The following is a 24636-nucleotide window of genomic DNA, read 5'->3' as shown; positions in this document are numbered from 1 at the left end:
GTTATTACAACATTATTGACTATATTCCCTATGCTGTACTTTCTATCTCCATCATTTATTTTATAACTGGAAATTTGCACCTCTTAATCCTCTTTATTTCACCTGTCACCTCCCTCTTGCTCCCTTTGGTGACCATGATTTTGTTCTCTGTATTTAAGAGTCTGTTCATTTTGTTTTTTTAAGATTCCACTTAAAAGTGAAATCATATGGTATTTATCTTTCTGTGTCCAACTTATTTCATTTTGCATAATATCTTCATGTTATTGCAAATGGCAAAATCTCATTCATTTTTATGGCTGTGTAGTCATTGTGTGTGTGTGTGTGTGTGTACAACATTGTCTTTATCCATTCATCCATCACTGGACACTTGGGCTGCTTCCATAATTTGGTTATTGTAAATAACACTACAGTAAACATAGGGGTGCATATATAATTTCATTGGGTAAATATCTGGTAGTGAATTATTGGATCTTATGATATATCTATTTTTATTTTTTTTTAAAGTAAGCTCTACACCTAATGTGGGACTTGAACTCATGACTCTGAGATCAAATGTCATACCCTCTACTGACTGGGCCAGCCAAGGTGCCCCTCTTTTTTAAATTTTTTAGGAACCTCCATACTGTTTTCCACAGTGGCTGCACCAGTTTGCATTACCATGAACAGTGCATGAGGGTTCCTTTTTCTCCACATCCTCACCAAAACTTGTTTCTTGTGTTTCTTAGTCTATCCATCCTGACAGGTGTAAGGTGATAAATCTTATTGTGGTTCTGATTTGCATTTCCCTGATAATTAGTGATGTCAGGCATCTTTTTATGTGTCTGTTTGTTATCTGTATATCTTCTTGGAAAAAGACATTCAGGACATCAGAACCCAGTTGAAATGTCACCTTCTCGGGGAGGCCTTTCCCGCCCACCCAATTTAAATACTTCATTAGCCCTCCCTTTCACATTATACGGACTTATTTTTTATTATAGCACTTAATACTACTTTCTATTTTACTGTTTGTTTTCTCGAAACTTCTTCTGTGTCTCTAAGTTTCAGAAAGTAATGACAGTTTTTGTCTTATTACAGTAATATATCCTCTTCTGGGTAGGACAGCACCTATCACACAATGAACATCCAGTAAATGTTTCTTGAATGTATGGGCCAGATACTCTCTTTCAGTTTACTCCAGTACAAATTCTTTAGAATCCTTTCTGTGGAGCCTTTCTTTAGCCACAGCCAACATACCTGCCATGCAATGCTGCGGGGAGGAGAGGGATAAACTCTAGTGAAGGAAGAGCTGATGGAAGGAGAAAAGGGCAAGATTATATTGAGGTGTGAACAGAATGGAAAAGATGGAGTAACAGGAGAGAGAGGAAGGGAGAAAAAGCTACAGTCTGTTCTGACACAATTGTGGCATTAAGTTTTATTTTACTTTTTTTGGATAAAATGATGTAAATATTTTTCAGATTCATAAAATCCTAGAAATGAAAGGTTAGATTTAATCCAACTCTTTTTACATACATAGCCCTTTTTAGATAAGAAATAGACCTGAGAGGTGAAATGAGAAGTCCGAATGGCAGAGTTAACCTGCTGATAGAACTGGGACTCCAGACTGTGATATTTTAAATCTTATTCTAATTCCTTTTCTTAATGTATGTTTTATTTTACCACATATACAAAATGTTGATTTATGTTCTGAACATTTGCATCTTCACAAATATCTTTTTTTTTCCTTCCCAAATAGGTGGAAAACAGACCAAAGTACTATGGAAGAGAGTAAGTATGGATTATGAGAAAACATTTTATAGATTGGAATATGTAAGAGAGGATAAATGGTAATGTAAATGTAAATAAATATGTAAGAGAGGTAAATGGATGCTTGTAGTAAAAATAAAAGCAAGATGGAAAAAAAAGCAAGATGAAGGAAGTATTCAAGTTTGAATGAGTTAAATTATTTTCTGTTTACAAATTATTCTAACTGGTGAAAATATGAAAAATAAAGAGAATAGTGTAGAGAAGCAAATAGCATGGAAAAATGTGTATATGGAATGATAAAATAAAGATGCAATTCATATAAATAATTAATCCTTGATGTGTATGAAGGAAAATGTATATATTTGTGTGTATATGTATTAAGCATATCAATGTATATTTACATAGGTACATACAGTGAGGGTAGGGGTGGTTTATTGTATATTTATACTTTATTTTCCAGATTTTCTTTAAGTAAATTTATGCTATGCAGAAGTAACTAGTGTTAACAGTCCAAAGTATTACCTTCTGAGGATCTATTTTCCTAATGGTCTTACAAAATTGAGATATTATAGATTTAATTTTATATCCTGATTTTTCCACTTAATAATGAACATTTTTCTATTTTATGAAAAATGCTGTAGTAATTTTTTAAATGCTTAATTTTTCTGATTATAAAAAAAAGAAATACAGCCCTTTGGAACAAAGAATAAAAATCACCTATAACCCAATCATTCCTCGAATAAGCCTTTTTCAAGACTTAAGATTATATCAGATAAACAATGACGTGTGTAGCAAGTATTTTAAATTTTTTAAAATTCTGTTTAAGTTTTCATAACTTTTGTGAATAGAACATAGAACATAGGCACTTATGAGTTGGGGAGAGCCACTGATGGTACTTATGGTTGTAATTTAGTCACTGCTGCTTTTGGCACTTAGTTTGCTTCTAAACTATATTATAAAATGATATTATCAGAAACATCTTAGTGCATAAAGCTTTTTCTGGGGTGGAAATTTCGGTTCAAATGGTATGAAGAGTTTTACAGATCTTTAAATAGCTTTGTCAGGTTCTGTTCCAAAGTCTGTATCCTTGAATGTGATTTTATTTTAAAATAATTGAGTTTTTAAAAACAAATAAATATTAAATTTTACCGACGTTATTAACTGATGTCATGTAAACTTAAAACAATATGCTAATATGCTAATCTATGGTATGTGTTACTACCAGGCATAGGTTACCAGTAGTCTTCCTGCCTCTGGCAGAGTCTGATGGATCTGGTTCTGAATGATTGAGAGATATATGAAGATAAGAAATTCCCAGGGTCCACTTTTAAACCTAGCTGCTCTGATTATCATGAATTGAACATATGTACCATGAACTGTTTTAAGACCAAAATTGAGAAAGACTGAACCATTTCCATTATAAAAACTCCAAAAATTTGCCACTTGTCCACTAGTAAAGTCCCTACATTTTCAAGGTGCCATTTCATTCCAAAATCAAGTGACTGTTGTATTTTTCATACTAGTGAAAACCACACGGTATCACTTGAGCAATCCCTCAATTCAGTTATTCTTGAATTACTGAAAGGACATAATATATGTGTAAGTTCTTTGTAAGTTTTAATTTTAAATCACCATACAAATATATAAGATTTTTTCCCTTTTAATAATCATCAGTCACCACTGACATTTTTTTTCAGTGTTTTATGTCAGAATGCTGTAGATGAATCTACTGTCTTTGTGTAAAGACTGTGTTATTTATGTTTTTTCTTCTTCCTGCTTTTTTCCCTGTTAATCAAAAATAGGATTTTAGCAGGGAGTGAAAGCAAGTATTACTGTTGTTTGCTTTTGGCCTGAGTATCCAGTGATGCAGATTATGCACATTATTGAGCAATCATGCCAATTAAGGGCAACCCAGGGTCCTGGGAAATTGCCAACTTAGATTGTGAGCCAGAATTCTGGAGCAGTGCCACTAGTGTGCAGGAAGGAAATGGGACACATTGCTGGATATTTGTTAGTATGTCCATATGGTCAGACAGCTACATGAGAAGGGAACGTCCTCTCGAGAGAGGTGGTTGATCTTCCCTTAGATGGATGTGAATTTTGATTTCAAAATTGTTAAATGAATTGGAGAGCTACTTTGGTATGGTTCTTGTTACCACAGGGAAGCTGGCCAGGGGCCAGGCCCAGAGAAACATAAGCAGAGTTAAACTCAACTGCTCCCCTTCGACTATATGGCAGTACTTTGTCTAGAAAACAACAGGAGAGGGTGGAGGGGTTTATTTTATTTTGCTTTACTAAAAAAGGTAGAAAGCATTCAGTTTCTGAATTGACTTTTTTCTTAGATTTCACGGCATGATCTCCCGAGAAGAAGCAGACCAGCTCTTGAGTGTGGCTGAAGGGAGTTACCTTATTCGTGAGAGCCAGCGTCAGCCGGGAACCTACACTTTGGCTTTAAGGTTGGTCATGGACCTGTAATTATAACTGTGCTTCATTTAAAACCCTCTTAATAGAGGGCTTTAAATTTTAAAAGCATCCAGCATGTAATTGAATTGGTTCTTGTTTTCTTGGGACCTAATTACCATTTTAATAGCTTTGAGACCCTTAAAAAATTCCTCATGAATGGTAGCACTCAGTAATTAAGAATTGAAAAACTTTTAAAGCATTTTTATTGTAGCTGCTTTCTTCTATTTCATCTTACCCTTTCTGTCCCATCTGTCCTGCTGTGTCAATTCCCATCGATTTCTTGAATAAGGAAAGGAACTGAGAGAAATGATCTTTGTAACTCATAAAATTAAAGCCAATATCATTTCTCTTACGTTGGCTTTTGGTTGAAGCAGCTTTTCTTGGGAGCTCTTGGCTCTTTCCTCTCAACTGAACTTTGCCTAGTATTTTGGCTCTTCTTAGCTTATAGTATAGTGCACAGAAACGTATTTCCATGCCCTGCAGTAATAACAGAACAGTAATACAATAGCATGCTTACCCACTGGGCTTACTTCCTGCTGGGCCTTGGACCTCATTTAATCTTCTCAGCAACTCTAGGATGTGTGTACTGTTACTATCCTCACTTCACAGAGAAGGGAACCGAGGATGTAGAAGTTGAGTAACTTGGCCAGGGGGATACGTTTAGGAATTTGGGTAGCTGATATTTGAAGCCAGCGATTCTGGCTTCAGAGTCTAGGCTCTTAGTCACTCTCCATTGCTGCCTCTCCAAAGGCTTGGAATAATTATCCATTGTCTTTGTGCGTTCATTCATCCATTCTTTGGAAAAGACTTAAAAGTAGAGACTTCCTCAGAAGGGGGTCAGAGACATGGCAATTATTTGGGTAGCCACAATGAGAGAACAGGGAAGATGATGTTGTTGTTCTAATATGACCATGTTGAACTCCTCTGATCACTCATGCCTGTTTGAGTTAGCAGGGACTGCTCTTAATCCCATCCACAAGACTTAATCTTTCTGTCAAAAATCTAGTATTGTTTTCTACCAAATTCTGAATCAGTTGTGCTCTTGGAGAATAAAGCTTGTTTGCAGGTGCAGAAATTTTATTTTAATGGCAGATTATAAAATGTGAATCTTCCTTCAATTATTTAATTATGTTGTTTTTTGGTTTAAATTATGGTATATGGGGAAAAATTCTGGGCTGGAAATTCAAATACTTATTCATTTTACCACCAAATGAGCTAAAGACCGATTCAGGTAAATCACAGAATTCCCTGAAGTCAGTTTTTTCTTCTTTTTATGGCAAGCATTCTGTAATTCTAAGATTCTATAACACTCCATTTCCCAATAGTCTGACTGTCTGTGTGTTTGGGGTAAGCGAGTGTACACATGAAGACATATGGACCAGAATAACGAAGAAGGACGTAGGATGAGGGAAATATAGATAGATATCTGCATAACACTCTCCTTTCCTTTTATTGCTATCTGCCCTAAATCGCTCCAAGGTCACATAGGAAGTTACAGAACTGAACTGGAGCTCAGTGTTGCCTCATTGCAAAGTTCAGGTACTTCATTATATCATATTGCTACTCACCTTCTAGCGTGGCTGTCCCTTACTTTTCACTGAAGGACATCAGTGAACATCCTAGGGCCAGGGGTTTAGTGTAGAGAAAAGTGGCACCTCAAGCTCCAAGGCTCTTCCTCCTTCCTACCTGTAGGAACTGTAGGAATACAGTAGCTGTGTTTTTATAATATAATACAATATAATATAATCCTGTAATTTTATAATTACTTACATCCAGTTGAGCCTAGGAAATCTGAGATAGAAATTGGAGAATAGATGAGCATGAGATGGATGGGAATATTTCTAGTTCTTATGTCTGGAGGAAACATACAGCCTTTCTTTTGTTATTGAAAATAACCATAAAACTATACATAGAAAAGAAATAGTAATGAGTAAAAGGGTCTGTAGTTGGAGTAGGGAATTTGTGAATATACACTGTAATTTACATGCTGAAATATGATCTTCCTGGATTTGAACTAGATGTATAGCAGGAAAGTGTTAAGGAGAATATGAAAATAAGTTGTATTGATATATTGGATATTCCCCATTTGAACTGATGATTCTTCCAAGTCACATCAGTTTATTTTGTTTTCAACATTATGCATGATCTGTTTAGGGGAGCCAGTTTAAAAATTTATAAACATCAATGTTCAATATGCATTTATTGTGTTAACCATCAGCCCTAAAGTTACCAACAACCGGGGCACCTGGGTGGCTCAGTGGTTAAGCGTCTGTCTTTGGCTCAAGTCATGATCCTGGGGCCTGGGATCAAGTCCCACATCAGGCTCCTCATGGGGGTCCTGTTTCTCCCTCTGCCTATGTCTCTGCCTCTCTGTGTTGCTCATGAATAAATAAATAAAATCTTAAAAACAAGTCCTTGAATTCAAGTTGCTGCATTGGCACCTTAACCTTGTTGTGTACAAAACTGAACTTGTCCATTTTCCTCCTAAGTACGCTGTAACATCTGTATTCCCTTTATTAGCTGGTGACACTATTATTTAGTCAGTCGACAAGACTGAAACCAAGACCTCACTTTTCTTTTTTTTCTTAGCTATATTAAGATGTTTGTGGACCCTGGTAGTACTGCATTTAGAAGCCTTCATCTCACATTGTCTTAGACACCATATCCCATATCAAACATTTTTTTTGGTGTTTATAAGATTAAGTTTTTAAAAAAATATATAAGTTGCTTTTAAAATTAACTTTAGTTTTGAGTTTTCCTTTTGTATTTGGGAGCGCACCTTTTTATTTTTTTATATTTCATACTTTCTCATAGAATGGAAAGCCCATGGTACTGTGCCTATATTATCTCATGGTTAAGAGGACTTTGTCTTCTTGCTCATATCACACAGCCAAACCCAACAGCCTTTTATTTTTTCAGGATTTCTCAATTTTACCCTTCTTTTTGATTTCAAAACTAGTTCAGTAATTGCTTGGAAATCTCACTCTACCAAGCCTTGTACCCTCAAATGTATCTTACACAGTATCATTAATGACCAATCTTAAAATCAGATGCAGTGATCAGCAAAGTTGTGGTGTTGAGTGGGGCACAAGGTTTCAAAGATCACACCTCTCTCTATCATTGGCATCTCCCCAGTACTTATGGGGCCTAATCCTTCAATGATGATCTTTATATATAATGTGAGGATTTATGTAGGGGGGTATGTATTGTATGTGTGCTGTCATGGTACCAATTTTCTGTAATCAGAAAAGAGATTCTCGTTGTACAGCTTAGGAGGTTGTCTGTATGTAATGTCTTACTTTTCTCTTGTGCAGCATCTTCTCCTGTACCAGATCTCAGCCTGAATTTCAGGTCATGTTTTTCTGGCTTTTCTGCCTTTGCTCATGTTGACCACTTGGTTCAAGAAAAATGATTGTTGATCAGTGAAAGTTTTTTATACAATGGAAGCATATAGACAGGCATTCACATGGTTGGAATGTGTAGTTGAAGACAGAGTGCTAGCCCAAGCACTGGATTATATGTCACAAAGCATGAAGTATTTCAGTGACTTTGGGATTTTCTGTGTATTGATTTTGACAACATTTGGATTAGTTACAGTTGGATATATTGCAAATATCAAATAAAAAACCTAAGATAATTTAAGGAATTTGGTTTTGAAAACATTTTTTTTATGATTTTCATAGTTTAGAACTAATTCTTTAAAAATATTTAAAGGTCATTATATAATTTTTCTCACTAGAAGAAAAAATTAGGTTCAGTGTTATACATACAGAATGACAAGTGAAGAGAGATAGGACTAGTGCATGTTTTGTATTGTCCTTTTTATTAAATGTTAAGAATATTTCATATTTTGTGTTACTTAGGTGCAAATTTTCATTTTTTTAAAATTCAAATTCTCTGATTAAATTCTCCATCTTTTCCTGTATTTTCTTAAACAATGACCTATCAAAACAATTGTTTAGTATAAATAACTGATAGAGTTACACAAACAGTGCACCATGAATTCTTGGAAATAGTGAAATAAGAAGATGTAAAGATCAGTGAAGAGCTAATATAAGTGATCATATGAAATGATCTTTTAAATATTTGGTATCTATTTTCTCTTGCCACTCCTATACCTGATAAGGTCTAAACAATTTCTGTATGTAGATCTAATGACAACACATTGAAAACTGGCCTTTTCACTATATTTACCTAAGATTTTCATATTTTTATGGAATTGATGTGAATGCAAAAAGTCCTTTACTATCTCAACAAATTTATAAATAACATTGTGATCCTCAATAGCTGTTTACCTTTCCTGCCTTAGCTTAAGTGTGCTAATGGGTGAATCACATAGCTTGCCTCTAGGATCTCACTGTTAACTCTTCCTAAGCCATTCATTTAACGTAGGGCTAACTTGCTTGGATTCCATCCAATAATTTTCTTGGAAATATTAAAATGCCTCTTTATATCAATGTTGCACATTTACTATGATATCAGGACTAAAGTTATGCATTGCTTTGATTTATTATACTCTTTGATAACATTGGTTCCCTTGGATATACAAATATCCCTTTTTCTCAGTGGCCTGATCTGCTAAATTTATTCATTTTTACTGGCAAGAAAAATGTAATCTTAAGTATGTATTTTACTAAAACTAGAAAAGAAAGCTGGAAGAAGAAACATTTTTTAAAAGATTGAAAAAAATAAAAAAAATAAAAGTTTGATTGATTTGAGAGAGAGAGTGAGCACGAGCGCACACGCCTGCATGAGCAAGCAGGGGAAGGGGCAGAGGGAGAATCCCAAGCAGATTCCTTGCTGAGTATGGAGGGCCACACTGGGCTTGATCTGACATCAGGACCCTAGCTGAAACCAAGAATCGGATGCTTAACTGACTGCACCACCTAGGTGCCCTTGGAAGAACATTTAATGACCTAAACAGGAAAACTTTTGATTAACGTACAGGTTGAAAGAGAAGAAGGTCAGAGGAAATAAGAAATTGAGATTTTAAAACATCTGTCACAAAATATAATTGCAATTACTGCTCTCACTGTTGGAACTTTGAAAATAGTTGTAGTAACTTAGAGCCTGACAAACATGAGTTCTAGTTCCCTGACCTTATTATATATATTTACCTCTCTGAGCTTTAGTTTACTATAGAGTGGGGATTATAATCCCATTAGTTTGCAAAAGAGAACTTTTAAAAATCTGTAATTAGCACCATTTTAAGAATCAAATTCTCTATCAGTTGAGACTCGCTCAGGTCCAAGTATTATCTGATTATCTGACATTCAAAATAAGCAAACTCTATTGGCTCAAACAATAAATTACTTAAGGAAATACCTCACATAATGAGAAATCTGGAAATGCAACAGCGTGGATGATCAGTACTCTATCGATGTTATCAAGGACTTGTTATCTTATTTCTATTCATGGCCACTCACAGCATCAGCTCCAGTCTAAGCCTGGCTTTTCTTATAGTCAAAAAGTGGCTGCCAGGGACGATCAGAGTTGTATGCTTCCTTGTTTATGCCTAGCCACAGAGTACAGCAGAACCCCTCCCTTCGCATGCAATAGGCATCCTTCCCTTCAAATTGACCAGGCCTTCTCAGGACTCCTTTTCCCACCCCCGAGCCAGTTGAAAAATCTGCAGGGAAATGCGTGTGCTGATGCTTGCCTAACCAGCACATGCTTCTAGAGCTGGGAGATGGGCTCAGTTTCTTTTGGAAGATAAGGCTTGAGAGGAAGTCTGAATGACCAGACAAAATCCGGTTTTCTTTTCATGTTTTAAAGAAGGAAGTAAAATAAATAAATAAATAAATAAATAAATAAATAAATAAGGAAGTAGGTTGAATGAGGAGAGAAGATGGATGATAGCAGTTACATACTATAACATCATGGGTATTCATCAAAGTAGTTTCCTTGTTCTACAGTGAGGATCCATCTCTGCCATAATTCTTCAAATCTTTTAGTCCTGATCAACCTCTTATTAAAGTGGTATATCCAATTTTTAGCTTTGGTAAATAGTAAGAAAATCTGGTATTAGCTCCAAAGAAAGTTTTATATGAGGTGAGACACCAGAGTTTTGTAAATTCTGGGTTTTGATGTTCTTTTGCTTATGTTTTTCAAAACTTGATTTAAAATTTTTCCAAACTGACTTTAAAATAATTCAGTATTTTTTTAAAGATTTTTTAATTTATGTATTCATGAGAGACACAGAGCGAGAGAGAGGCAGAGACACAGGCAGAGGAAGAAGCAGGCTCCATGGTAGGACCCCGATGTGGGACTCGATCCCAGGTCTCCAGGATCACAACCCAGGCTGAAGGCAGCGCTAAACCACTGAGCCACCCAGGCTCCCTAATTCAGTATTTTAAGGGTGATTGGGAAACCTGATTATGTTAATAATTTTAGCACAGTGAAATCCATTGTACGTTGACTAATATATACCTTAAAATATTTATTCCTGGTGTGTCATAAATGTGTCAAGGCCTTTTGTTTGGAGACAGGAGCTTGGTTTTCACTGTTAAATTGGGTAATTAAAATAATCCCTCAGTCAACTGCCTCATCAAAAATAGTAGCATTTATTGAGCTTCTATATCCTGTTGGTACTATCTACATGGGTCAAGAAAGACGATGTTTAAAGGTAGACTAGAGGTTTGCCAGGTAGAAGAATAGGATGTGATGAAAAACAAGCATTTAGGTAAGAAACAGCCAAGGAGGGAATATATAGAACAGCATGGAACATTTGGTGTATGGCAGGCTGCTGGGGTTTGGGGGTGCAGGAAGTTTTAGCAGTAAGTGTGCCAGGGAAGCCTGGTATTTCATCCTTAAGAATTTGGATTTTATCTGTAAAATTTATCTGTAGAAAATGGGAGTCACTGAAGACTTTTAATAGAAGGTGATCATTATGTTTATAATTTGGAAGGATCATTGTGGGAAAGCAGTAAGAATAATTAGTGGAAAGGATAGTGGGAGCTAAGTTTTACCAGAATTATTTAGGTAATTAATTTGGCTACAGAAAAATAATGTTTAAAAGGGTTTCTAGATATCTTAATGGATTTCGAAGGGCTCCTGTTGAGGAGAAATGTTAGCTACAGATTTGGCAACACCAAAGACATTTCTTTTGAGTCTGACTCATTTTAGCTTCTCTAAATTGGAAGAAGAGCAAGATGACGTATGTGCAAGAGTCTTGATAATCCCTAAATTTTGTATCTGGATATTCCAGAGAATGCTTTATACCCACATTGTTTGGCACTTTCCTGTTAGTTTTGAGCTGACCACTAAGATAAGAGTTTTTGGAAAATTTTAGATAATGAAGAACAAACGAGAATTTAAAAACTGAGAAAGCATATTGTTAATATGTTTGAACATATTTATTATATATTTTAAAAACTATATATCCTATTGGGGCACCTGGCTGACTTAATTCAAAGAGCATGCAGCTCTTGATCTTGGGGTCATGAGTTTGAGCCCCATGTTGGGTATAGAGATTACTTAAATAAATTTTTTTAATTAAAAAATATGTATATCTTATTTCTTATTCAATAAATTTTGAAATATGTATTGGTTTATGACAGTCTGAAAAACAAAATTCATTATATAGGACAGTGTATGGTATTATGCTACTTAGGTAAAATTATGTATCTGTTTGGGGTGTGTGTGTATATATATATGCAGAGAGAAGTCTAAAAGAATCTGAGTTGCCTGATATTTCTTTACAATGCATGTGTATCATTTTTATAGTCACACACAAAAAATACAATAGTGTGATTTTTATTTTGGGAAGAATCAAAGAAGCTACTTGCAACCTTGGGTCAAAATGGAAGGTAATAAAAAAATGGAAGATAATAACTCCCAAATCTCTGAAGATTTAATTCTAAATGCAATGTATCAATTTATTTTAATAGTTGATTAGGAGAAGAATTGGTCAGTGTTGGGAGCAATAGAACGGAAGTCACAGAAGACAGTGTTCTAGAGTCCAGGGTCTATGGAACAGGGGAATCTTGGCCAACATTTGGTAGCACTATCTCTAGTATAGAGGTGAATTTGAGGAACCACATGAGTGTCCCACTATTAAATATAATCAGTTCTTTCCAACTTTGGTTGTCAGAGTCTGTGAGTATTGTTTAAAGACTCTACTGCATTTCCCAAACTCAATTGATTCTGAGACCCTCTTCATGAAATCCCTCTGTGGAGCATACTTTGAGAGATTTCCCATTAAACAATTTGATTTACTCACATTCTATTGTTCTGGACTTCATGTTCACCAAGCACTCTGATTAATGGCTTTTCAAGTGATCTGTCTACAGGGAGAGGAAATTTTAAATATGTAGGTTGAGTATGAAGAGCCTGTGATATATTTCTCATTTTCAGTCAACAAATTAGAATTAAATGCTAGCAGCTGGGGTGGGGTGAACAAGAAAAAAAATCTACCAGGTTTCTTTTATTTGGTGAGTTCAGATAGATACCCTCCCCACTTTTTTTTTTCTCTTTTTCACACGCCTTTTTGATAAATTAACCTAAAAGACTTTTGCTAAAATATTAGAGAAAAAAAGTTAAGGGCTAATTGACTGATTTGTTTTATTCCCATTTTCTGGGTTTTTAAATTTTTTTTTCCTGGCCTGAAAAAAGATTTACCTCCTGTCCAAAGAGTATTCTGAAACTTCTACCTATATCAACCACTTAGCTTCTATATATTACAAAATTGCAACTCCCCCCCCTCCCCCTTAACTTTATTCACAAGTCTTGGCTTTCCCATGTTATTGTATCTTAGTCTTTAAAGAAAAGTTTTTAAAATTGTAATTAACATAGGAATTCACCCATTTAAAGTGTACAATTCAGTGGGTTTTGATGCATTCACAAAATTATGTAATCAATTTTAGAACATTTAATTCATACCCATTTCTTTAAAAAGAAACTCCATACCCATTTGCAGTCACTTCTCACCATTGGCCTACTTTTGTCTCTATAGATTTATATATCCTGGACATTTCATATAAATGGAATCACATATAATATGTGGGTTTTTTGTGACTGACTTCTTTTCCTTAGCATGTTTTCAGGGTTCATCTGTGTTGTCACATATATCACTATAGTATTCCTTTTTATTAATGTATAACATTTGAATAATATTCCGATGTATGGATATAGACTACATTTTGTTTCTCCACTCATCAGTTGATGAACATTTGAGTTGTTTCCACTTTGGGGCTATTATGAATAACATTGCTATAAATATGTGAGTATGAATAATGTTGTATACAAGTTTTTGTGTAGACATACGTTTTCATTTCTCTTGAGTTGATACCTAGGAGTGAAATTGCTAGATCATATTGTGGCTCTATGTTTAACATTTTAAAGAACTGCTAAATTTTTCTTCAAAATGATTTTAGAATTTTATAATCCCACCTGTGATGTATGAGGGTTCCAATTTCTTCATTCCTTGCCAACACTTGTTAGGATGTCTTTGACTTAAACAGTAGATATGACATCCTCATGGGTGGAAGGTGGTACAGCATTGTGGTTTTGATGTGCACCTTACTCTGGAATGGTACTTCATTTGTCATGTTTTTTTATGCTCAATATGGTTTTTATTCACTAGTATACTGTCTATTTAAGCTTCAGTTTCATCTCAAAAGTTATGCATACATTGCAGTGGATTTAAAACAGAAGGTAGAGAAATCAAAAAAGCTGATTTCAAGATATTTTTGGTCTTTGTGTTCTTGAGGCACAACATAAGGCAAATTCCCCTGGGCATTTCATTGAGGGTGGAGTTGAATTTCAAGTATATTTTGGGGCTTGTTGACAGGAACTTTGATACGAGAGAGGTAACTGACTCTGATCATCTGCTTTGTAAAGGGAAACTGGAATCTGACTTATGTATCTACTTTAAGGTACAGAACCTACCTGGTTCTCAATTTAAGATCTGTTCCTTGGTAACCAGATACTGCCCCAGAATGTGTTGCTAACATGCCTCCTTTCCTATGAATGACTTGGCATATATGTGTCTTATTGACGGACTTAATGATTTTATAAATATAAGAGTTAACATTTACTGAATATTTCCTGAGTCAGGCAGGCACTATGGTAAATACTTTATGTGCATTATCTTTCAGTATTTTCTGATACTTTTTCATATTTTGGCACCCATTGAAAATTGTGATGTTCTATATGGCATGCTAAGGTAAATGTACCATATTTACGTTAATGTGGCCTGATGTAACCAGCCCAAGGACTTCAGCTGCATCAAACCTTCCCAGTCTCTAACAGTACTAGACATTTTTGATATCTTTTAACCTGCAACCTCCATTCAGAGCATACAGGTTGGAGAACCCAGTTTTATCTACAAAATAAGCCCATGTGGTAATAACTGTATTTTCTGCATTTTACAGATAAGGAAAACAAGACTTAACTTGCTAAAAAACAAAAAGCTAAGAAATAGAGGATATAACTTGTTAAAAACAACATCCAAAGTAATGATTAACCATGCAGCGCTTTTTATAAGTTGACGGGGGTTTGGCACGAAAGTAAACTCTTAGCTTTTAAATTAATGATTTTTTAAATAAAGATGTTTTAAGTTAACACATTATCATTTTTATAAAGCTTATCAACCCTGTTTCAGGCATTTTAGGATAAGATTACTTACACTAATCCTCAAGGGTTAACTTTTCACCATCACATGTTCCCTCTACACACAAAGAGAAAAGCAAAATCAAATATATATAAAGTTTAATTATTTAAGCTAAAATTTCATTATCAAATCATTTGATGGTCATTTGTGCTTATAAAAATAATTTTGTAGTGAGCTTGGATAAAGAAAAACAGCAGTAGTCATCTATAAAAATAATAGCATATTTGCATTTATGTAATTTACATCTATTACAATTATGAAACCAACACATGGATGTAGTTATATTTTTTTCAAATAAGAGAGTTTATAAAAAAAAAAAAGTTTATATAATGCCAAATTACCTTACTTTCACACCACATACTTTTAGTTCCACTCCTTAGAAATGATGTCATTCTCAATTAGGTGTCCTTCCAGAAATTCGTCATGCATAAAATAGACATATTTTTATGGCATGTATACATTATATTTTATGGCATGTTACATATGCATATATTTTTATGTAAAATAAAATAATTTAAGTGATCACTCTTAGTGACTAACCATAGCAGTAAAGGTTATCTCTAGTCTTTTTTTTTTTTTTTTTTTTTAAGATTTTATTCATTTATTCATGAGAGAGACGAGAGAGAGGCCGAGACATAGGCAGGCTCCATGCAAGGAGCCTAGTGTGAGACTTGATCCTGGAATTCTAGGATCATGCCCTGGGCCGAAGGGAGGCGCTCAACTGCTGAGCCACCCAGGTGTCCCCATCTCTAGTCTTTACAGAGACTTGCCCTCTTGTCTGTCTGGCAAAATAGTTAAGTAATAAATAGCCAATGCCTAACAAAAGCCATCAATACCTTGTTTGTTAGTTTTGATGGTTGGTAGTTTAAGAATGTTGAGCTAGATTCTGTGAATTTAGCTTCAGTTCCTATGATAGTGTTTGATGATTGGTGATGGAATGGACGATGACAAAATGGGGCTCTTCTGTATCAGGTGCGGTTGTGATTTAATTTTTTGTGGCTTTGAGTTTGGAAAGCTGGTAAGCTTCTATTAAGGAAGAAATTCCTGTGAGAATGTGTTTTTATATGTATAGTGCTGAAGAAACTATTGTTACTGTATTTAAAAAATGATAAAAAAATCATTGAAGTAAAAAATGTAATTTGCTAATGATTGGAAAAAAAAAACAGTAATTCTTAATTGAATCTCAGAGCATTGGGTTGACTCTTAAAGGTAAAATCAGCTAGAGTTCCTGGGTAAAGTCAGAGAATTACAGTACATACTGATAAGGGGTTTTCATATTTTTAAAAGATAAAAATTGGTTGAAAGCTTTTTTCATGTATAGGAAGAAGAATCAAAAAGAACTGGAGAGAGATTATGCTGCTGGTAGGCGTTGACGTGTAATGTACTATGAGTTCTTTTGATCTGATAGCTCATGATAGGTTTAGTTGGTTACCATGGTTTCGTTTCATTTCCTGCAAACCTTGTGCTATTTGGAATAAGTGGAAAATAATGTTCTGAAATAATTTTTCAAAAATGTTTTTCTGCTTCTCTTAGTTAAGATGATGATCACTTTTGGGGAAGTTGTCTGGATGTAAGGGTAGGTGGTAACTCACATGACAACAATAGAATCTAGAAGCCTTGCAATATCAGAAAATTGATAATTGATAAAAAGACTAGCATAGGGGATCCCTGGGTGGCTCAGCGGTTTCGCGCCTGCCTTTGGCCCAGGGCGCGATCCTGGAGTCCCGGGATCGAGTCCCATGTCAGGCTCCCGGCATGGAGCCTGCTTCTCCCTCTGCCTGTGTCTTTGCCTCTCTCTCTCTATCATAAATAAATAAAAATAAATCTTAAAAAAAAAAAGGCTAGCATAATTTACTTAAACCTGTAATCACTTAACCATGTTATTAGTGCCATGAGCTTTTAAAAAATATTGGTATAATGATTCAGTTTATATGAAATACCTTCAGGTTAAGTATGCTTTAATAAAACTATAGAAAATAATTGATACGACACAGTAAGAAGTAGATAGCATAAGGCATTCCCTACTTGAAAAAAGTAGATATATTCCTAAAAATGGACTGCAAATTGAACCATATTGTAAATGTAGAAGCAGCTGTTTAAAGAGATGAGTTTTTTCCTATTATGTATACAGAAAACATTTAAAAACGTAGAAAAACAAAAAATAAACTTTTAATTTCACTACCCAGAGATAATCACAATTAAAGGTTGTAGTTTATAAAATTCTAGCACTTGCTAGGGTTTCATAAATCATAGAACCATCATAGGATGGTTATATGGCTTACATAACCATAAAATGGTTTCAATCAGGTATACTATTTTATGGTATATTTTTTCAGTTAGCTGTACATCAGGAACATTTTCCTTGTCAATAAAATATGTTTTCTATTTGAATTAATTCTTCATAAGGTCAAGTTTCACCTCCTTCAATTTTTTAAAACCCTGATAATTTTACTTACTGATTTTCACTTACTATACTTATTTAAATGTGAGTCCATCATAAACCTTTTTTTTGTTAATGTGCACTATAGAAAATATGTAAAACGCAGAAAAGTAAGACAAGAAAAATATTACCTATAGTCTAACTGTCCCAAAAATAAATAGTATTTTTATCTTTTTTTGAAGTATTTTTTATTGTTCCTTTGTTGCTGTTGTTTTTTAAATGTTGACCTGAAGATATTCTCCTGGGTGCTGGGGATACAAGGATGAACAAGACAGTCAAGATCCCTAGCCTTGTGGGGTTTACCAGGTAGTGAGACTGTTCAAATTTAACACAGTTGTCCCAACACGTACAGTTAAAACTGGAAGTGAGCCCTATGGAGGGAAAGTGTGAGGTGCTAAGACTATTTTAAGGAGAATCTGATCTAAGACCACAGAATTAGAGTCGAAGAAGGCTCTTCTGAGAAGGTGAAGTCCGACATGAGAACTAAAGGCTGCGTGCAAGTGAACTAAGATAAAAGAATGGGAGGGTGGGGAGAGAATGACAGAAGGAGCGTCCTGTGTGGTGGCTCTGTGCCTGAGCGGCAGACAGGAAGCTGGAGAGTGAAGGCGTGAGGCTTCCTGTCCGCCATGTTAAAGGAGTTTGCTCTTCATCCTAAGAGCCATGGGCAACTGGGCCAAGTTTTAAGCCAGGCTGTCATGTGACCGAAGTTTGAAATTTTTGTTAGCTTCAGTAGGAAAAACAGCCAGAGGAGGAATCACTAGCGTAGGCACAGAAGCTGGTTATATTTCTTCTTAGCGACCTGATCATGTCCATTGTCCTATAAACTCCTTAATGTATTATGTGCGCATCCATTTATTATATTTACTGAGCATGTTTTCTCTAGTTTTGTTGGTTTTGACCTAAAAAATATTTTAATTTTTCATGTTCATAAAATCAGTGAATCTTTTTCTTAATGACTGTCTCCATTTTCCCTTAGCTGAGAGAGTACTAACTCCATAAGAGATTTCAGAGCTAAATTTTAGGTTCTCTTCTGGGTTTTATGATGTATCTTACACATTTAACTTTTTAATCTCCCACTAATTTATTTTGGCATCATATGAGGTAAATATTTCCTAAACTATTCCATCTGTACTTTCTTCAAGATATTAATAGATGTCAGAGAAGTAAGGTAAGATAAATTTGGGAACTGGTGTATGCTATTTCCCTGTCTAGGAGATATTTTTAAGGCTCTGAGAAGTCTTACAGTAAAGCAAAATGAACACACATATACACCTACAAAACAAGAATTGTTTCAACTTTCTGTAAGTATTTTCCTAATGTTTTACCACAAATAGCACTTATTAATATGTCACAGAATACCATAAAAGACATAATTCTAAGTAAATTTATTTGCTAATTGCTAATCAGTGGTTCAAATTCTAAGGAGTCCTTTCTTTACCAACTGTGGAGATTATTTTTTTTTTTCAAGACTTATTTATTATTTACCTGAGAAAGAAAGCATGCAAGTGAGGAGAGTGGGAGAGGGTGAGAGAAACTCCAGCAGACTCCCCACCGAGCATGGAGCCCCAATGCGGAGCTCCATCCCACAACCCTTGATATCATGACCTGAGCCGAAATATCATGTTGGATGCTTTTTTTTTTTTTTTTTTTAATTTATTTATTTATGATAGTAACAGAGGGAGAGAGAGAGGCAGAGACACAGGCAGAGAGAAGCAGGCCCCATGCACCGAGAGCCCGACGTGGGATTCGATCCCGGGTCTCCAGGATCGCGCCCTGGGCCAAAGGCAGGCGCCAAACCGCTGCGCCACCCAGGGATCCCTATCATGTTGGATGCTTAACTAAGCCACCCAGGCACCCCTGTGGGGGTTATTCTTTTTATTATTTTTTTTTTAAATAAGTATTTTTTTTTAAATTTATTTATTCAGAGAGAGAGAGACTGAGAGGCAGAGACACAGGCAGAGGGAGAAGCAGGCTCCATGCAGGGAGCCCGACGCGGGACTCGGTCCTGGGTCTCCAGGATCAGACCCCAGGCTGCAGGCGGCGCTAAACCGCTGCACCACCGGGGGTGCCCTGTGGGGGTTATTCTTAACATTATACTGACAGTAGTACTGTGGACCTTCATAAGCTTTTCAAAATTGAATTTTTTTTTCCTTTCCTTAAATCTTAGGGAGATGTAATCAGTCATGTAGACCAAGTATTGGTAATCTTTTTTCTGTAAAAGATCTAGTAGTAAATATTAAGGGCTTTGCAGGCCAATGAGAGTATTTTGTTATGTAGGTAGTTATATAGCCCCTTAAAATGTAATCATTTAATTAGCCATACGAAAACAGATAGTTGCCTGGATTTGGCCAGTGAGCTATATTGCTGGACCCTGTGTAGACTATTCTCTGTGTAACTGCTACTACATTTGGCAAATTTTTGACCTCCTTATGCATTCTGTAGTTGATACATACATTGGGTCATGGCCACTAGAAGATATTTATAGAATGTTAATACTTTTACTTTCACTTTGCTTTTGTTGTTCAAATATAATTTCTATTTATCAGTTATTTTATTTTATGTTATGTTATTTTATTTTAAAGATTTTATTTATTTATTCATGAGAGACAGAGAGGCAGAGAGGGAGAAGCGGAGGGAAAAGCAGGCTCCATGCAGGAAGCCCCATGTGGGACTCAATCCCAGGACCCCAGGATCACGCTCCCTGGGCTGAAGGCGGCGCTAAACCGCTGAGCCACCCGGGCTTCCCCTTATCAGTTATTTTAAAACCAATTATCAGTGATCTGAAAACTTATTCATACCATGACTCAAATTTGTCTAATTTTTATGTACCATGTCTTTTCTCTCCTGTGGGTCTACCTTTTTAGTTACCAATTTTTTTCTAATGTTGGCCTCCTATAACACTTTTTCATTCAGAAAGATCCAGGGCACCAGGGTGGCACAGTTGGTTAAGCATCTGACTCTTGATCTCAACTCAGGTCTTGATCTCAAGTTTATGAGTTCAAGCCCTCCCTGCCAAAAGATCCTACCAGCTTAAAATGCACATTTAGAAGGAAAGAGAAAGGTGGCAACCACAGTAGGGGAGCCTATGAGGCAAAGGAGCCTCTCCCACTGGCAAGCCAAGAAACTTAAACCTGTGACTTCTCTGGAATTTTTTTTGGGTATTGAATAAGTAAGTTCAATCCCCAGCAAAATAAATTATCATACTGTTGATCTTTACCATATTATAACAGATAAACGAAAGCATATTTTGGGGTGGTAGTATCCAGGTAGTGGAAGATATTTTAAGGACTTGCTGTTTGCATGTTATTTTAGCTCTTCATAGTATGAGTTCATAGTATGAATTTTTTTAAAAAAATGTATACTCTGCGGGGGCAGCCCAGGTGGCCCAGCGGTTTAGTGCTGCCTTCAGCCCAGGGTGTGATCCTGGAGACCTGGGATCGAGTCCCACGTTAGGCTCCCTGCATGGAGCCTGCTTCTCCCTCTGCCTGTGTCTCTGCCCCTCTCACACACTCTCTCTCTGTGTCTCTCATGAATAAATAAATAAAATCTTAAAAAAAAAAAAAAGTATGCTCTGGAAAACAGGACCTCAAATGAGAGGATCACCAAATAACAGAAATAAACGCAGACTATCTGTACAGTGAGGAATGAGAATTGGGATCAGCTTTGAGTATAAGTAACTGAAAAAGAAGTTACACTTCCTTATTCAAAAATAGAATATATTCTATATTCTAATTTTTCTCCTGCATTCAAGAAATCTTTTGAGGCTAGTGTGGCCTTTTTTTTTTTTTTTTTAAGATTTTATTTATTTACTCATGAGAGACACAGAGACAGAGACACAGGCAGAGGGAGAAGCAGGCTCCATGCAAGGAGCCCGATGTGGGACTCGATCCTGGATCTCCAGGATCATACCCCAGGCTGCAGGCGGCGCTAAACCGCTGCGCCACTGGGGCTGCCCTAGTGTGGCCTTTTTTAACAAGTTAAGAGATGCAGACTAGTTCTATCCTCCTGTTGCTTTCCTGTATGTGGCTTCCAAGTTTATCTCATGGTGACACCAGACTTCATATCCACATTCCATTTTTTTTTTTATTTTTTTTAAATTTTTTTTTATTTATTTATGATAGTCACACACAGAGAGAGAGAGGCAGAGACATAGGCAGAGGGAGAAGCAGGCTCCATGCACCGGGAGACTGACGTGGGATTCGATCCTGGGTCTCCAGGATCGCGCCCTGGGCCAAAGGCAGGCGCTAAACCGCTGCGCCACCCAGGGATCCCCATATCCACATTCCAGCTGATAAAGCAGAAGTGGTTAAGATTCATACCACTTCCAGTTAATACTCATTGGCTGCTCCTAAAAGCAAGGCAAAAGAAGCTGAGAAATGTGGTCTGCAGTTTAGGGAGCTAAGTTCACACCTGACAGGCAAAAGGGCCTATTATGGTGGAAGATACTGAAAGACCATCTGTCTCTGATGCAGACGGGTAAGATGAGTTTTTGTCAGATTGTATCTTATTTAGAGGCAGGTTGTTCATTTTGAGAAATAGTAAAAGCTGGATTTCCTTTCCTTCTGCCCCTCCCCCCTGCCCTTTCCGCCACATATCTCCTTTTATTGATAGTCTCAGAAGAGAATAGTTTATCATCAGTTCAGAGGAGCCTGTTCTCTCTAGGTTGCCCGAGCTATCTCGTCTAGTAAGCTTTCAGTTCCACTGTAGTTATTTGTGTGTGTGTGTGTTTTTTTATCAAGTTATGTGGGTTTTTTTCTTTCCAAAATAGAAGTACATAACATCTCTAGATAGCCACTGGATAGTATGGGAGAGGAGGAATATTTTTTATTCTATGGAGCTGAACTTTGGAGTGTTTTAATTTTTTTTTATTCTCCTACCAATCGAACTAACATATCTTAGAAATGTCTGGAAAAAAATTCAGAAATAGATACATGTATATCTCTCATACACACACTCTTACCCCACCACACATAGATTTCTTTCTCTAAAGATAATTTTGTTAGGATCCTAAGATGATATTGATCTTCCATCATTTATCCTGACAATATGCTTCCATCCTGCCAAAATACAGAAGAATGAATGCAGATTATAAGTACAAAATAATAATAATTCTTATTGAATAATAATTCAATAAGTATACAAAGTGATTAAGGTATTTATTTCAAGAGCTATCTTTCCATTCTCCAATTTCAGTGGATTTCAGGAACTGGAACATCCATTTTGAGTAAAAAAGATTCTTTGAATTAAGCACAAAGTTCCAAATAATTATCCAACTTTTTGTAGTCAGATTTTGCCAAAACACAGATTTCAGAATTTCATAACATACCAATTTTAGAATTTGCCAGATTATATCAATGGAAAATGGGAAAAGAAAATATCTTTCTTTGCTTTTCTCTTCCCTCTTCTATATTTTCATATTTATTTATAAATCGTTTTACTAAAGTATATCTGTGATTTGAATGTTGATGTGACATTTATAATGTAGATAAAATATGATTTATACCATTAGATATTATATATGGCAGATGATATACATTAAACTATAACTAGTTGTGCCTGACAGTTGACCAACAAATACAAGTTTTAAAGATTTATTGATGAGCAGAATTAAGTACAGTGATGTTAAAAGCAGATATATATTAAATTTCTCCACTTACCTAATTAAACTGCAGTCCCTGTGCCAGCCAAATGACACTTTACAACAAAGTTTAGAAAGAGATGTTAAGTAGGTGACAATATGTCTTGAAAACAGAGGAAATCAAGTATGTACTTATGATTGGGAAGAAGGAAGAGGACACAGATGAAGATGTGAAGGAAAGAGGTGTGTGGTTTTTTCTTTTACCAACTTAATTTTTGTTAATATAGAGGGAAGTTAATGAGTTACATAGCAGTATCCAGTTCTATCTCAGGAATATAAACCGGGTTCTTTATACCCTACTGGGGTGGGCATGCAAAAATGAATGAATCAATGAATGATTTTGTCTCAATGGGTTGTCTTTTTGGTATTCCTAATCTACACCACATTTTCCTGAACTACGTGTATGTACACATATGTGTATTTTTTTTAACTCTCCTAACTTTCCAGTGTTGATTAAGTAATTGCTTACTTTGTGTATGTTGTTATCAGATTTCTAGAACTCTTTCATATTGCATGACAAAACTCTACCCATTTAAGGATGACTCTCCCCACCCCACTATTTGCCACCCCCCAGCTGCTGGCAACCACCAATCTCCTTTCTGTTTCTCTGAGTTTGCTTACTTTAGTTAACTCATGTAAGTAGAATTGTGCAGCATTTGCCTTTTTGTATTTGGCTCAGATTTTTTTTTAATCCTTCCATCCTTTGATGGACATTGAAGTTGCTTTCACAGCTTGCCTATTGTGAATAATGCTGTAGTGTTCATGGATGTGCAAATATCTCTTGGAAGTCTGTTTTTAGTTCTTTTGGACATATACCCAAAAGTGGGATTGCTAGGTCATGTGGTAGTTCTATTTTTAATTTCTTGAACTCCATACCATTTTCCATAGTGGTTGCATCATTTACAATCCTACCAACATTGCACAAGGGTTCCAATTTATCCACATACTCACCAACCCTTGTCATTTTGTTTTATTGATAGTGCCATCCTAACAGGTATAAGGTGATATCTCATTGTGTTTTTGATTTGTGTCTCTCTCTGATTAGTAAAGTTGAACATCTTTTCATATGCTTGTTGGCTATTTGTTTATCTTCCTTGGAAAACTGTTCAAGTCCTTTGTTTAATCAGGTCATTTTAAAATTACACTGCATGGGTTCTTTTTATATTCTGGATATTAACCCCTTATTTGATATGCAGTTTGCAAGTATTTTTCTCCCCTTCCATAAGGCTACCTTTTCACTCTATTGATTGCTTCCTTTTCTGTGCAGATGTTTTTAAGTTTGATGTAGTCCCCTTTGTTTATTTTTGTTTTTGTTACTTTTGATGTTAAAGGCGAGAAATTGTGGCCTGTTCCACTGTCTTGAAGCTTTCCCCTATGTTTTCTTACAGAGGCTATATAGTTTCAGGTCTTACATTTAGGTCTTTAATCCATTTTGGGTATATGGTATAAGATACAGGTTCATTTTCATTCTTTTGCATGTGGATATCCAGTTTTCCCAGCACCATTTATTTGTTGAAAAGACTGTCTTTGCCCCATTGTTTGACAAAGATTGTTTGACATAGATGAGGGTTTATTTCTGGGCTCTTTATTCTCTTGCATTTGCCTGTATGTATGTCTTTAGTGTGACTAAGTGCTTATTTATTTTGTTGATATTTTTTGACAAACTGACATTTAATTTCATTGATTTTCAGTCATTTTTATTTCTTTATTTTAATCTTTGTTCTGGTCTTTATTTCCTTC

At 35.7% G+C, this 24636-nt stretch overlaps 1 protein-coding gene across 10 annotated transcripts in view; it reads left to right on the top strand.

The window, feature by feature from the left end:
- CHN1 (chimerin 1) overlaps positions 1-24636 on the top strand; it is a 224027-nt gene that overhangs the window by 100443 nt on the left and 98948 nt on the right. For 6 of the 10 annotated variants that reach the window (XM_035697138.2, XM_035697151.2, XM_035697144.2 and 3 more), the window contains 2 exons: positions 1733-1764; positions 4086-4199. In XM_035697138.2, coding sequence (XP_035553031.1) covers positions 1733-1764; positions 4086-4199 — 146 coding nt within the window. Of the gene's footprint in view, positions 1-1732; positions 1765-3752; positions 3812-4085; positions 4200-21596; positions 21735-24636 lie in introns of those variants that run through there. The other 4 variants (XM_025460240.3, XM_049106290.1, XM_025460243.3 and 1 more) reach the window with 4 other exon arrangements.

Source organism: Canis lupus, chromosome 36 (genome assembly GCF_003254725.2).
Source record: "Canis lupus dingo isolate Sandy chromosome 36, ASM325472v2, whole genome shotgun sequence".
Lineage (NCBI taxonomy): Eukaryota > Metazoa > Chordata > Mammalia > Carnivora > Canidae > Canis > Canis lupus.
Note: the sequence above shows the minus strand (reverse complement) of the source record. Positions and strands in the feature narration are given on the sequence as shown.